Source organism: Lucilia sericata, unplaced genomic scaffold (genome assembly GCF_015586225.1).
Source record: "Lucilia sericata isolate MDLA Ls3-8-SP2 unplaced genomic scaffold, ASM1558622v1 Contig000130F_arrow, whole genome shotgun sequence".
Lineage (NCBI taxonomy): Eukaryota > Metazoa > Arthropoda > Insecta > Diptera > Calliphoridae > Lucilia > Lucilia sericata.
Window position 1 is genome coordinate 575,526 of NW_023994162.1, and position 16,603 is coordinate 592,128.

The window sequence follows — 16,603 nt, forward strand, 5'->3', positions numbered from 1 at the left end:
TCAATATTTTTTGTGGTATAAAAGGAAAATCCTTAATAACTTTTCTGTTAAAATACTTATTAATTAAAGAAGTATGGTTTTCTTTAGCTTATATAACAAAAATTTCTTATACATTTAAAACTTGTTAAATTTTTTCTTGAAATATTAGATTTTTTTGAAGAAAAAGTCAAGGTTATTAAATTGTAAGATTTTTTTTCACTTTTTTTAATATTAGACGAAAATTATTATTTAAAAAAAACTTTTAATATAATGTTTTTTGGTTTCATGAAAAACCACAAATTTGCTGTTTAAATCCTTTTTCAATTTTAAACAAACATTAAGAATACAGCAAGTAATAGCTACTTGTGTTAATTGCTTTTTTGTAGTCAATGAAGAGGAAAGAAAAAAATGTATACAACAACAAATACCAGATTTAAACAATATAGCAGACATGGAAAAATTTGTGCTATAGTACTTTTTTCCAGTATTTTTTAACATTAGTCTATAGTCTAGCCAATAGTCCAGTCTATAGTCTAGTCTATAGTATAGTCTATAGTCTAGTCCATAGTTAGTTTATAGTCTAGTCTATAGTCTAGTCTTTAGTCTAGCCAATAGTCAAGTCTATAGTCTAGTCTATAGCATAGTCTATAGTATAGTCTATAGTCTAGTCTATAGTCTAGTCTATAGTCTAGTCTATAGTCTAGTCTATAGTCTAGTCTATAGTCTAGTCTATAGTCTAGTCTATAGTCTAGTCTATAGTCTAGTCTATAGTCTAGTCTGTAGTCTAGTCTATAGTCTAGTCTAGTCAGTCTATAGTCCTAGTCTATAGTCTAGTCTATAGTCTAGTCTATAGTCTAGTCTATAGTCTAGTCTATAGTATAGTCTATAGTCTAGTCTATAGTCTAGTCTATAGTCTAGTCTATAGTCTAGTCTATAGTCTAGTCTAGTCTAGTCTATAGTCTAGTCTATAGTCTAGTCTATAGTCTAGTCTATAGTCTAGTCTATAGTCTAGTCTATAGTCTAGTCTATAGTCTAGTCTATAGTCTAGTCTATAGTCTAGTCTCTAGTCTAGTCTATAGTCTAGTCTATAGTCTAGTCTATAGTCTAATCTATAGTCTAGTCCATAGTTTTAGTCTTTAGTCTAGTCTTTAGTCTAGTTTATAGTCTAGTCTATAGTCTAGTCTATAGTCTAGTCTATAGTCTAGTCTATAGTCTAGTCTATAGTCTAGTCTATAGTCTAGTCTATAGTCTAGTCTATAGTCTAGTCTATAGTCTAGTCTATAGTCTAGTTAGTCTAGTCTATAGTCTAGTCTATAGTCTAGTCTATAGTCTAGTCTATAGTCTAGTCTATAGTCTAGTCTATAGTCTAGTCTAGACTATACTATAGACTAGACTATAGACTGGTCTATAGTCTAGTCTAGTCTATAGACTAGTCTAGTCTATAGACTAGTCTAGTCTATAGACTAGTCTAGTCTATAGACTAGTCTAGTCTATAGACTAGTCTAGTCTATAGACTAGTCTAGTCTAGATTAGTCTAGTCTAGACTAGTCTAGTCTAGAGGTATTATGTTTAGTCTAGACTAGTCTAGTCTAGAGTAGTCTAGTCTAGAGTAGTGTAGTGCAGTGCAGTGTAGTGTAGTGTAGTGTAGTTGTAGTGTAGTGTAGTGTAGTGTAGTGTAGTGTAGTCTATAGTCTAGTCTATAGTGTAGTCTATAGTCTAGTCTATAGTCTAGTCTATAGTCTAGTCTATAGTCAGTCTATAGTCTAGTCTATAATCTAGTCTATAGTCTAGTCTATAGTCTAGTCTATAGTCTAGTCTATAGTCTAGTCTATAGTCTAGTCTATAGTCTAGTCTATAGTCTAGTCTATAATCTAGTCTATAGTCCTAGTCTATAGTCTAGTCTATAGTCTAGTCTATAGTCTAGTCTATAGTCTAGTCTATAGTCTAGTCTATAGTCTAGTCTATAGTTTAGTCTATAGTCTAGTCTATAGTCTAGTCTAGTCTGAGTCCTATAGTCTATAGTCTTAGTCTAGTCTATAGTCTAGTCTATAGTCTAGTCTATAGTCTAGTCTATAGTCTAGTCTATAGTCTAGTCTATAGTTAGTCTATAGTCTAGTCTATAGTCTAGTCTATAGTCTAGTCCTATAGTCTAGTCTATAGTCTAGTCTATAGTCTAGTCTATAGTCTAGTCTATAGTCTAGTCTATAGTCTAGTCTATAGTCTAGTCTATAGTCTAGTCTATAGTCTAGTCTATAGTCTAGTCTATAGTCTAGTCTATAGTCTAGTCTATAGTCTAGTCTAAGTCTAGTCTATAGTCTAGTCTATAGTCTAGTCTATAGTCTAGTCTATAGTCTAGTCTATAGTCTAGTCTATAGTCTAGTCTATAGTCTAGTCTATAGTCTAGTCTATAGTCTAGTTATAGTCTAGTCTATAGTCTAGTCTTATAGTCTAGTCTATAGTCTAGTCTAGTCTAGTCTAGTCTATAGTCTAGTCTATAGTCTAGCTAGTCTAGTAGTCTAGTCTATAGTCTAGTCTATAGTCTAGTCTAGTCTAGTCTAGTCTAGTCTAGTCTATGTCTAGTCTAGTCTAGTCTGTCTATAGTCTAGTCTATAGTCTAGTCTATAGTCTAGTCTATCGGAAAAATTCTAACTCTAGTCTATAGTCAGTCTATAGTCTAGTCTATAGTCTAGTCTATGTCTAGTCTAGTTAGTAGGTTATTCTAGTCTATAGTATGTCTATAGTTAGTCTAGTCTAGTCTTTTAGTCTAGTCTAGTCTAGTCAGTTAGTCTAGTCTATAGTCTAGTCTATAGTCTAGTCTATAGTCTAGTCTATCGTCTAGTCTATAGTCTAGTATATAGTTAGTCTATAATCTAGGACTATAGTCTAGTCTATAGTCTAGTCTTTAGTCTAGTTATAGTCTAGTCTATAATATCTAGTCTTATAGTATAGTCTATAATCTAGACTACAGTCTAGTCTGTAGTCTAGTCTAAGTCTATCTATAGTCTAGTAGTAGTTATCTATAGTCTCAGTCTACTCTATAGTCTAGTCTATAGTCTAATCTATAGTCTAGTGACTAGACTATAGATTAGACTATAGACTAGACTATAGACTAGACTAAAGTCTAGACTGAAGACTAGACTATAGACTATAGACTAGACTATAGACTAGACTCTAGTCTATAGTCTAGTCTATAGTCTAGTCTTTAGTCTAGACTATAATCTAGTCTATAGTCCAGTCTATACTCTAGACTATAGTCTAGCCTATAGTCTAGTCTATAGTCTAGTCTATAGTTTAGTCCATAGTCTAGTCTATAGTCTAGTCTATAGTCTAGCCTATAGTCTAGTGTATAGTATAGTCCATAGTCTGGTCTATAATCTAGTCCATAGTCTAGTCTATAGTCTAGTCTATATTCTAGTCTATAGTCTAGTTTATAGTCTAGTCTATAGTCTAGTCTATAGTCTAGTCTATAGTCTAGTCTATAGTCTAGTCTATAGTCTAGTCTATAGTCTAGTCTATAGTCTAGTCTATAGTCTAGTCTATAGTCTAGTCTATAGTCTAGTCTATAGTCTAGTCTATAGTCTAGTCTATAGTCTAGTCTAGTCTATAGTCTAGTCTATAGTCTAGTCTACAGTCTAGACTATAGTCTAGTCTATACTCTAGACTATAGTCTAGCCTATAGTCTAGTCTATAGTCTAGTCTATAGTCTAGTCTATAGTCTAGTCTATAGTCTAGTCTATAGTCTAGTCTATAGTCTAGTCCATAGTCTAGTCTATTGTCTAGTCTATAGTCTAGTGTATAGTATAGTCCATAGTCTAGTCTATAATCTAGTCCATAGTCTAGTCTATAGTCTAGTCTATAGTCTAGTCTATAGTCTAGTTTATAGTCTAGTCTATAGTTTAGTCTATAGTTTAGTCTATAGTCTAGTCTATAGTCTAGTCTATAGTCTAGTCTATAGGCTAGTTTATAGTCTAGTCTATAGTATAGTCTATAGTCTAGTCTATAGTCTAGTCTATAATATAGTCTATAGTCTAGTCTATAGTCTAGTCTTTATTCTAGTCTATAGTCTAGTCTATAGTCTGGTCTATAGTCTTGCCTATAGTCTAGTCTATAGTCTAGTCTATGTTCTAGACTATTTCAAAATATAAATTGTCCATGGCTGTAATATGTATGTTTATAACCTAATGTAAGAAATCTAAACATGTGTGTGCATAATTAATTTTCTAGGGTTTTGGTAAAATAACATTACGAAGGGTATCAAAAAACAACTACTATCATGTGTATATTTATATATAAATACACATATATGTATGAAAAAGTATATGAAATATTTAATATTTACATACAATTGCTTGAATGCAAAGCCATAAGTAATATCGTGTTCAAGAACAAATACGTGTTTAAAAACGATTACAGTAAAAACTGTTGGCAAAGGAACAATCCTCCAAAGAGCTAAAGAGTTTCTATAAGATTTCTAATAATTAATTTATAAACTTTACCCTGTTTTTATATAATAACTTGCTGAAATGGTGCAAATGTCGTAAATTACTAGCTATTCTAAAATTTATTTGTGCATGTATGTATGTCTATGTATTTAATTTAAAACACCTTTTGACGTTTGTCTTCCATATTTTACCTTATAAACATATTCAAATTATCCAAAAACATAATATTGTTTAACTAAAATGCATGTTTTAGTTCTCGTATCTCTACAACCACACTCACACCTACTTGCTAATTCAAACAATATGTAGACTATTTTTAGGTGCATACTCTTAAAATTCAAACTACTTGTAGGTGTAAGTTTATATGTATTATATAAATATTTAAAGTAGAAGAAGGACGATTTGTGTGTGGATGTCTATTCTACAACTTATTTAGCTTATTTTCCTTTTGCTCTAGTTAAGAGGTTTAAATTTGCAAATTAATTATCTTTAATGTTTCCGCATTTTAAGTAAATAGTTGGTTAACTATTCATATATAAGTCTCCTGAAAATATGCTACTATTTTTATGCGATGCCAACCACATACAATAGGCAATAATATTATAGCTTTAAATAAAAAACTACACATATAAAATTACCATTGAATATATACATATAAGACTATAGGCAAGACTGGACTATAGACTAGACTATAGACTACACTATAGGCTACACTATAGACAAGTCTATAGACTGGACTATAAACTAGACTATACACTAAACTATAGACTCGACTATAGAATATACTATAGACTAGACCATAGGCTAAACTATAGAGTAGACTATAGACTGGACTACAGACAAGACTATAGACTAGACTAGACTATAGACTAGACTGAAGACTAGACTATAGACTAGACTATAGACTAGACTATAGACTAGATTATAGACTAGACTATAGACTAGACTATAAACTAGACTATAGGCTAGACTATAAACTAAACTATAGACTACACAATAGACTAGAGTATTGACTAGACTATAGACTAGACTATAGACTAGACTATAGACTAGACTATAGACTAGACCATAGACTAGACTATAGACTAGACTATAGACTAGACTATAGACTAGATTATAGACTAGACTATAGACTAGATTATAGACTAGACTATAGACTAGACTATAAACTAGACTATAAGCTAGACTATAAACTAAACTATAGACTACACAATAGACCAGAGCATTGACTGGACTATAGACTAGACTACAGAATAGACTAGACTATAGACTAGACTACAGACTAGACTATAGACTAGACCATAGACTAGACCATAGACTAGACTATAGACTAGACTATAGACTAGACTATAGACTAGACTATAGACTAGACTATAGGCTAGATTATAGACTAGACTATAGACTAGACTATAGGCTAGACTATAGACTAGACTATAGACTAGACTATAGACTAGACTATAGACTAGACTATAGACTAGACTATAGACTAGACTATAGACTAGACTATAGACTAGACTATAGACTAGACTATAGACTAGACTATAGACTAGACTATAGACTAGACTATAGACTAGACTATAGACTAGACTATAGACTAGACTATAGACTACTAGACTAGACTATAGACTAGACTATAGACTAGACTATAGACTAGACTATAGACTAGACTAATATAGACTAGACTATAGACTAGACTATAGACTAGACTATAGACTAGACTATAGACTAGACTATAGACTATAGACTAGACTATAGACTAGACTATAGACTAGACTATAGACTAGACTATAGACTAGACTATAGACTAGACTATAGACTAGACTATAGACTAGACTATAGACTAGACTATAGACTAGACTATAGACTAGACTATAGACTAGACTATAGACTAGACTATAGACTAGACTATAGACTAGACTATAGACTAGACTATAGACTAGACTATAGACTAGACTATAGACTAGACTATAGACTAGACTATAGACTAGACTATAGACTAGACTATAGACTAGACTATAGACTAGACTATAGACTAGACTATAGACTAGACTATAGACTAGACTATAGACTAGACTATAGACTAGACTATAGACTAGACTATAGACTAGACTATAGACTAGACTATAGACTAGACTATAGGCTAGACTAGACTAGACTATAGACTAGACTATAGACTAGACTATAGACTAGACTATAGACTAGACTATAGACTAGACTATAGACTAGACTATAGACTAGACTGTAGACTAGACTATAGACTAGACTATAGACTAGACTGTAGACTAGACTATAGACTAGACTATAGACTAGACTATAGACTAGACTAGACTATACTAGACTAGACTAGACTATAGACTAGACTATAGACTAGACTATAGACTAGACTATAGACTAGACTATAGACTAGACTATAGACTAGACTATAGACTAGACTATAGACTAGACTATAGACTAGACTATAGACTAGACTATAGACTAGACTATAGACTAGACTATAGACTAGACTATAGACTAGACTATAGACTAGACTATAGACTAGACTATAGACTAGACTATAGACTAGACTATGACTAGACTATAGACTAGACTATAGACTAGACTATAGACTAGACTATAGACTAGACTATAGACTAGACTATAGACTATACTATAGACTAGACTATAGACTAGACTATAGACTAAACTATAGACTAGACTATAGACTAGACTATAGACTAAACTATAGACTAGACTATAGACTAGACTATAGACTAGACTATAGACTAGACTATAGACTAGACTATAGACTAGACTATAGACTAGACTATAGACTAGACTATAGACTAGACTATAGACTAGACTATAGACTAGACTATAGACTAGACTATAGACTAGACTATAGACTAGACTATAGACTAGACTATAGACTAGACTATAGACTAGACTATAGACTAGACTATAGACTAGACTATAGACTAGACTATAGACTAGACTATAGACTAGACTATAGACTAGACTATAGACTAGACTATAGACTAGACTATAGAGACTATAGACTAGACTATAGACTAGACTATAGACTAGACTATAGACTAGACTATAGACTAGACTATAGACTAGACTATAGATTAGACTATAGACTAGTCTATAGACTAGACTATAGACTAGACTATAGACTAGACTATAGACTAGACTATAGACTAGACTATAGACTAGACTATAGACTAGACTATAGACTAGACTATAGACTAGACTATAGACTAGACTGTAGACTAGACTATAGACTAGACTATAGACTAGACTATAGACTAGACTATAGACTAGACTATAGACTAGACTATAGACTAGACTATAGACTAGACTATAGACTAGACTATAGACTAGACTATAGACTAGACTATAGACTAGACTATAGACTAGACTATAGACTAGACTATAGACTAGACTATAGACTAGACTATAGACTAGACTATAGACTATAGACTAGACTATAGACTAGACTATAGACTAGACTATAGACTAGACTATTGACTAGACCATAGACTAGACTATTGACTAGATTATATACTAGACCATAGACTAGACTAACCTATAGTCTAGAGGATAGTATAGTCTATATTCTTGTCTATGTTCTAGTATATTTTCCACTCTATATTCTAGGCTATCTAGTCTACAGTCTAGTCTAGTCTATAGTCGAGTCTAGTCTATAGTCTAGTCTATAGTCTAGTCTAGTCTATAGTCTAGTCTAGTCTATAGTCTAGTCTATAGTCTAGTCTATAGTCTAGTCTATAGTCTAGTCTATAGTCTAGTCTATAGTCTAGTTATAGTCTAGTCTATAGTCTAGTCTATAGTTAGTATACTAGACTATAGACTAGACCAGACTATAGACTAGACTATAGACTAGACTATAGACTAGACTATAGGCTAGACTATAGACTAGACTATAGACTAGACTATAGACTAGACTATAGACTAGACTATAGACTAGACTATAGACTAGACTATAGACTAGACTATAGACTAGACTATAGACTAGACTATAGACTAGACTATAGACTAGACTATAGACTAGACTATAGACTAGACTATAGACTAGACTATAGACTAGACTATAGACTAGACTATAGACTAGACTATAGACTAGACTATAGACTAGACTATAGACTAGACTATAGACTAGACTATTGACTAGACTATAGACTGGATTATATACTAGACCATAGACAAGACTAACCTATGGTCTAGATGATAGTATAGTCTATATTCTTGTCTATGTTCTAGTATATCTTCCACTCTATATTCTAGTCTATAGCCTAGTCTACAGTCTAGTCTATAGTCTAGTGTAGTCTATAGTCTAGTCTATAGTCTAGTTTATAATCTAGTCTATAGTCTTGTCTATAGTCTGGTCTAGTCTATAGTCTAGTATATTTTATAGTTTAGTCTCTAGTCTGATCATATAGTTTGGTCTTGAATCCACCAGTCCAGTTTATAGTTTTCACTGAATCCTATTAAAATGTTTAAATAGTTTTTCTCCTTAAATTAGGCAACTGTTTTTGATTTCATGTGAAGCTTATATTTGATGTGAATGTAATTAATTTGATTTGCGAAATTTCAAAAATTATTTATAAACTTAATTAAATTCTAAGGAAATTTAGAAAATTTTCCATTGCATTTATAACTAGTATTAAATGCATTAATAAATTCCGGTAGAAATGTTTTATATAATTAAGATTAATTATAATAACACAATTAAAACTATACATACATATGTATGTATGTATGTATGTATGTATGTATGTATGTATATATTGCAAATTTATCGATTTAAATAGATTTGCTATACGGGAAAAAATTTTTAGATTTGTTAATTTAATTAACAAGAAATTTTGGTTTATGAAAGTGGAATATGAAATATTTATTATTATTTTTTTACAGATTGCTATTGTTATGTATTTGCTGTATTTGAAATTAGGCATAAGTGCTGTTATTGGTTCCTTTGTGTGCATCTTAACAATGACACCTTTACAGTTTCTAATAGGCAAGGCCATGTCACAAAATACGGAAATTATGGCGGTAAGTAGAAATCACTATTTTAGTATTAAGTTTTTTTTTATTTAATTAAACTTTTAAACAAACTGATAAAAAGTTTTTTTGTGCCTAAAAGTATATTGCCTCGAGTGCAAGCCCTTAAAGTATGCTTTAACAACAATACTACATGTACTCGTTTCAAAAGTTATTGTTTTATTTGGTATGTTGCTTCTTTTTTTACCAAAAAGTAGGCTTTATTTATTTTCAATTAAACTTGCTACCTGTGTGTATGCAGGCAATTTGCAGTTAAATTAATTTGTGGCAAAAGTTTTTTGGGGGGTGGCAAAACAATTAAAATTAAAAATTAATTTTAATTAAGTGTAAATATTAAAGAAGGTAATGGCATAGAAATATGATTTTATTAACTAACTTTAGTGTTAATTAGTTATGTTTAGCATACCTTTAGGAGGGGTTATAAAGTTACTTAATATCGAATAATTTCCTTTTCTTGGAAGTTTGTTGAAAGATTTTCTTGTTAGAAAACATTTAAAGGGTTATTGCGCCTTAAACTATACCTTAATAACATTTTCCTAGTATAGATGCTAAAGTTATTGTAAAAGCTTATAAAAGCAAATAATGTTTATCTGATATTTTAAATAAGTTCAAAGGGCTTAAGTTAAATGTTATTATTTAAGTGATAAACTTTTGAAGCCTACTTTTAGGGGTATAACTTAAAAGTTTCTTTTAGTAGTTTATTAACAACATATTTCTAAATTTTCTTTAGAAATTTACTGATAATCGCTTAAGGAAACTACATGACTGTTTTGTGGGCATTAAACTGATCAAATTGAATGCCTGGGATAATGTCTTTATAAAGAAAATAAACGAGGCCCGAAAACAGGAATTGAAATATCTCAACAAAGATTCCTTTTACTGGACCATAATGAGTAAGTTTTTATATCGCTAAAAAGAAAATAACAAAATTCTATTAAGAAATTAATACATTCCAGCTATTTTGACTCATATCTCCTCGGTTTTAATTACTTTTGTCACTCTCTCGGTATATGTGTATCGTGAAACTGGAGCCGAATTCACCGCCAGTCGTTTATTTTCCGCCTTGGCCTTATTTCAACAACTTACCGTTCCTTTACTAATATTTCCCATTACCGTGCCCATTATATTATCAGCCGTGGTCTCCACCAAACGTTTGGAAACCTTTTTAGCTGCCAATGAAATACAAAAACAATTTGAGGGCATACGCAATATGGCTCGTATTTTAAGTAAAAGTGATGCCTCTCTCGATATGTATGAGGTCAAGGATAAATCACAATCTCTACCCTCGAATATATCGTTAAAAAATGTTAATGAAAAACCTAAAATAAAAATAATTATACCCGATAAACCTGCCCCCTTGGCCAACTCAGAGCCTCACACTCCCCTAATAGTAAGTGAATCCAAAGAGCCTTTACGTTTTGCCGAAGATCATAAAAGACTGTCTTTACATGCTCGCAAAGAACTATTGCGCAATACACCCTATGTGGTGATAAGACCGCGTAAACTACATATGCCTGGTCTGCAGACCCAGGCTGTGACAGCAGCAGCATCCGCCAATCCAGGCACAACAAATTTACATCGTAAAACTGATTCTTGGCATCGTGATTCATTACTCTTAAAAATGCCCGATGATATAGCGGTGTCGGTGAAGGATTGTAAATTCTCGTGGAATCCTCAAAAGTTGATGCAAATTTTATATATACGTGATATTGTTATACCGCGTGGCAAGCTGACCATGATTGTGGGTAAAAATGGCAGTGGAAAGACATCTTTGTTGTCGGCTTTACTGATGGAAATGCCTTTGATATCGGGCGATATGATATGGAACAAGTAAGTGGAATTAAATAAAAAAATAACATAAGTATTGATTTGCAGAGAGAACATAGACATTAAAACAGAACTAAAACAGAACTAGAACAGAACTAGAACAGAACTAGAACAGAACTAGAACATAACTAGAACATAACTAGAACAGAACTAGAACAGAACTAGAACAGAACTAGAACAGAACTAGAACAGAACTAGAACAGAACTAGAACAGAACTAGAACAGAACTAGAACAGAACTAGAACAGAACTAGAACAGAACTAGAACAGAACTAGAACAGAACTAGAACAGAACTAGAACAGAACTAGAAATGAACTAGAACAGAACTAGAACAGAACTAGAACAGAACTAGAACAGAACTAGAACAGAACTAGAACAGAACTAGAACAGAACTAGAACTAACTAACTAACTAACTAGTTAGTTAGTTAGTTAGTTAGTTAGTTAGTTAGTTAGTTAGTTAGTTAGTTAGTTAGTTAGTTAGTTAGTTAGTTGTTAGTAGTTAGTTAGTTAGTTAGTTAGTTAGTTAGTTTTAGTTAGTTTTTGTTAGTTAGTTAGTTAGTTTTAGTTAGTTAGTAGTTAGTTAGTTAGTTAGTTAGTTAGTTAGTTAGAGTTAGTTTTAGTTAGTTCGTTAGTTAGTTCGTTCGTTAGTTAGTTAGTTGTTAGTTAGTTAGTTAGTTTTAGTTTTCGTTAGTTCGTTCTTTCGTTGTTAGTTCGTTCGTTTTTTTAGTTAGTTAGTTCGTTAGTTAGTAGTTAGTTAGTTTAGTTCAGTTAGTTAGTTCGTTAGTTTAGTTTCGTTCGTTAGTTTCGTTCGTTAGTTTTTAGTTTTCTTTCGTTCGTTCGTTCGTTCTTCGTTCGTTCGTTCGTTCGTTCGTTATTTAGTTCGTTCGTTCGTTCGTTCGTTCGTTTTTAGTTCGTTCGTTCTTTTTTCGTTTCGTTCGTTCGTTCGTTCGTTATTCGTTTTCGTTCTTTTTCTTTCGTTCGTTTTTTCTTTTTTCGTTTCGTTTCGTTTCGTTCGTTCTTCGTTCGTTCTCGTTCGTTCGTTCTTCGTTCGTTCGTTCGTTCGTTCGTTTCGTTCGTTCGTTCGTTCGTTCGTTCGTTCGTTCGTTCGTTCGTTCGTTAGTTCGTTCGTTCTTCGTTTCGTTCGTTTCGTTCGTTCGTTCGTTCGTTCGTTCGTTCGTTGTTCGTTCGTTCGGTTTTTCGTTCGTTCGTTCGTTCGTTCGTTCGTTCGTTCGTTCGTTCGTTATTCGTTCGTTCGTTCGTTCGTTTCGTTCGTTCGTTCGTTCGTTAGTTTTAATTGAGCTAGCCCTTGACATAGCAATGACCATTGCGATAGACACTGACCATTTACATAGAATCCTCGGCTTGTGATAACAATGTGTTCGAAATAATTTGTGGGAACAATTTTCAGTCAAAACTATCATGTATTAAGTATTTTTATACTTTCTTGTTTGAAAATGTGTGTAGGCTTTTAGGCGTATACTTATTATTAATTACAAAATAATTCATAACAAGTATACGCTTCAGTTTCTCTTTCACTTTAATCAAAGAATTTTTAATACATACAATAGCGGGTCCTAACACATAAAGAATACGTGTAAATCATAACAGCCCTCACATCGAGATGCGTATTTTGTAATAAATATTCTTTGCTTTAACTATTGATTTTATTCTATAAATTTTTTTATTATTTATCTACATTTTCTATTGAAAATCTCTTTCACCTTCCAGACGTATACTTACTATTAATTCCAAAATAATTTATTATCAAGTATACGCTTAAGTTTCTCTTTCTATTTTATTTTAACTATTGATTTCATTCTATAAACTTAATTATAATTGTAACTATTTTGTAACCAAACTAAAACCACTATTACCATGTTTATTTATTTAAACATTTAATTTTAGTTTTTTTTTTAATTGTTAAGGAGTAAAGTATACAACATAAGATTTAGCAAACAAAATTTTTTTGAAAATATTTCATTTATTTGTAAATAATTTTATCAACATTTTTATATAAAATCTTATAAAAGAAAGATTTAAACATATTTCCTTCCGAGTGTCACTTGATAAACTCAGAGAAGCTATTAAAATGTTTTTATTTATATAAATAAAGTTGTTGGCCTTTATGCTTACAGACTGTCGGAAGGACAGACGGACGGATGGACGGACATAATTGTTATAATTTCTTCACACATACTGTAAGACTTAAGAAAGACATGCACTCCTTATAACTTCATGATAAAAATAAACAAAAATATAGATATTTTCTATATTTTATTATCAAAAAATTCAATTTATATGCAATAAGTCTAACAGTATTTTTATTATGGTTATTTTGTGTGTCTGTGTGTTTTTTTTATTTCACCAAACCACATGAATTATGTTTTTGTTGTTGCAAATAACTAAACATATTTATTTGCTTGTGAACTAGAGCTGTGTTTAGGCTTTTAGCCAAAAATCGAGAAAAAAAAAGCAAACAGTATTGGCCATAAACGTGTTTGAGGTTTTTCTCTATATCTTTTACATTTTTTCATTCATGTAACACTCGAATATCTTGTGTCAAAGCCATAAATAAGTTATATTTATCAATATTATAGATTTATTATTTGGAAATTTATACATTTTATTTTCTTTCCGTTTTCTTTTTGTATTTACTTTTTTCTTCAAGTATTTCTATGCAGCCATAGTCTATGATTGTCGTCATAAAATTGATAAATTATTTTTTAATGCCATAAAATATTTATTATTTTGTAACTGTTTAGCTCAAGTAAGGTGTAAAAGTCAAGACAAATTGTAAAGTCTATAAAAGAGACAAAAAAAATGAAAGCACACCACAGATACCTAAATAAATTTAAAATAAAATTCCTATAATTTTTTTTCCAATTAAGGCCTAATATGAAATAAATTTAAAAATAAAATAAATTTGTAAAATTTTATTTAAATAAATTATGTTTTACAAATGTTAATTATCATTACAAAAACGCTAAAACAAAATTAAAATTTAAATATTCTCCTAATCAAATTTACACAAAAATATTTTTCCCACAAATTTATTCGGAATTAGTTTAAAATATTAAAATTTTAAAACATTTTACAACGCATTACTCTAAAGTAATATAATAATATAATTACAGCAAAAAAACACACACACCAACCTTCATACAAAAACATATCAAATTAAGTGAGGCATATAAAACCACATCATCACTCGTTCACAACAGCAACTTAACAGTCGAAATAATCTATTCATTAACGTTTTAAACATAAAATGACTGATACAAACACATAAATGGACATACAGATGCAACAGTGTATTCACTGTTGATAAAAATTTAAGTGAGAATTTCTATATGATTTCAAATTGTTTATGTATTTGTTTTAAAGCACACATGAGCCAACGACCACAAACACATACAACACACAGATTAATAATTACAAAAACTAAATTTAAATGTTTAAATAAATATCATGGTGATAGTGGTTTTCATTTGGTTACAAATAGTTGCAATTATAATTAAGTTGATAGAATAAAATCAATAGTTAAAGTAAAATAGAAAGAGAAACTGAAGCGTATACTTGATAATGAATTATTTTTGAATTAATAGTAAGTATACGTCTGGAAGGTTTTCAATAGAACATTTAGATAACACAATAAAAAAATTTATAGCCTAGTGTTGCTATTAAACAAGAACTGAACTAGAACTGAACTAGAACAGAAGTAGAACAGAACTAGAACAGAACTAGAACAGAACTAGAACAGAACTAGAACAGAACTAGAACAGAACTAGAACAGAACTAGAACAGGAACTAGAACAGAACTAGAACAGAACTAGAACAGAACTAGAACAGAACTAGAACGAACTAGAACAGAACTAGAACAGAACTAGAACGAACTAGAAAACAGAACTAGAACAGAACTAGAACAGAACTAGAACAGAACTTGAACAGAACTAGAACAGAACTAGAACAGAACTAGAGCAGAACTAGAACAGAACTAGAACAGAACTAGACTGAACTAGAACTGAACTAGAACTGAACTAGAACAGAACTAGAACAGAACTAGAACAGAACTAGAACAGAACTAGAACAGAATTAGAACTAGAACAGAATTAGAACTAGAACAGAATTAGAACTAGAACAGAACTAGAACAGAACTAGAACAGAACTAGAACAGAACTAGAACAGAACTAGAACAGAACTAGAACAGAACTAGAACAGAACTAGAACAGAACTAGAACAGAACTAGAACAGAACTAGAACAGAACTAGAACAGAACTAGAACAGAACTAGAACTGAACTAGAACTGAACTAGAACAGAACTAGAACAGAACTAGAACTGAACTAGAACTGAACTAGAACAGAACTAGAACAGAACTAGAACAGAACTAGAACAGAACTAGACAGAACTAGAACAGAACTAGAACAGAACTAGAACAAACTAGAACAGAACTAGAACAGAACTAGAACAGAACTAGAACAAACTAGAACAGAACTAGAACAGAACTAGAACAGAATTAGAACACTAGAACAGAACTAGAACAAACTAGAACAGAACTAGAACAGAACTAGAACAGAACTAGAACAGAACTAGAACAGAACTAGAACAGAACTAGAACAGAACTAGAACAGAACTAGAACAGAACTAGAACAGAACTAGAACAGAACTAGAACAGAACTAGAACAGAACTAGAACAGAACTAGAACAGAACTAGAACAGAACTAGAACAGAACTAGAACAGAACTAGAACAGAACTAGAACAGAACTAGAACAGAATAGAACAGAACTAGAACTGAACTAGAACTGAACTAGAACTGAACTAACTGAACTAGAACTGAACTAGAACTGAACTAGAACAGAAATAGAACAGAACTAGAACAGAACTAGAACTAGAACAGACTAGAACAGAACTAGAACAGAACTAGAACAGAAATAGAACAGAACTAGAACAGAACTAGAACAGAACTAGAACAGAACTAGAACAGAACTAGAACAGAACTTAACAGAACTAGAACAGAACTAGAACAGAACTAGAACAGAACTAGAACAGAACTAGAACAGAACTAGAACAGAACTAGAACAGAACTAGAACAGAACTAGAACAAACTAGAACAGAACTAGAACAGAACTAGAACAGAACTAGAACAGAACTAGAACAGAACTAGAACAGAACTAGAACAGAACTAGAACAGAACTAGAACAGAACTAGAACGAAATAGAACAGAACTAGAACTGAACTAGAACTGAACTAGAACTGAACTAGAACTGAACTAGAACTGAACTAGAACTGAACTA

At 31.4% G+C, this 16,603-nt stretch overlaps 1 protein-coding gene across 1 annotated transcript in view; it reads left to right on the plus strand.

Moving 5' to 3' along the window:
* The window catches only part of LOC119600964 (ATP-binding cassette sub-family C member Sur), a gene marked incomplete at its 3' end in the record, with an annotated part of 118,086 nt that overhangs the window by 48,806 nt on the left and 52,677 nt on the right, over positions 1-16,603 (plus strand). Inside the window, 3 exon segments of the mRNA XM_037951570.1 lie at positions 9,336-9,473; positions 10,213-10,375; positions 10,439-11,312. Of these exon segments, the coding sequence (XP_037807498.1) occupies positions 9,336-9,473; positions 10,213-10,375; positions 10,439-11,312 (1,175 nt within the window).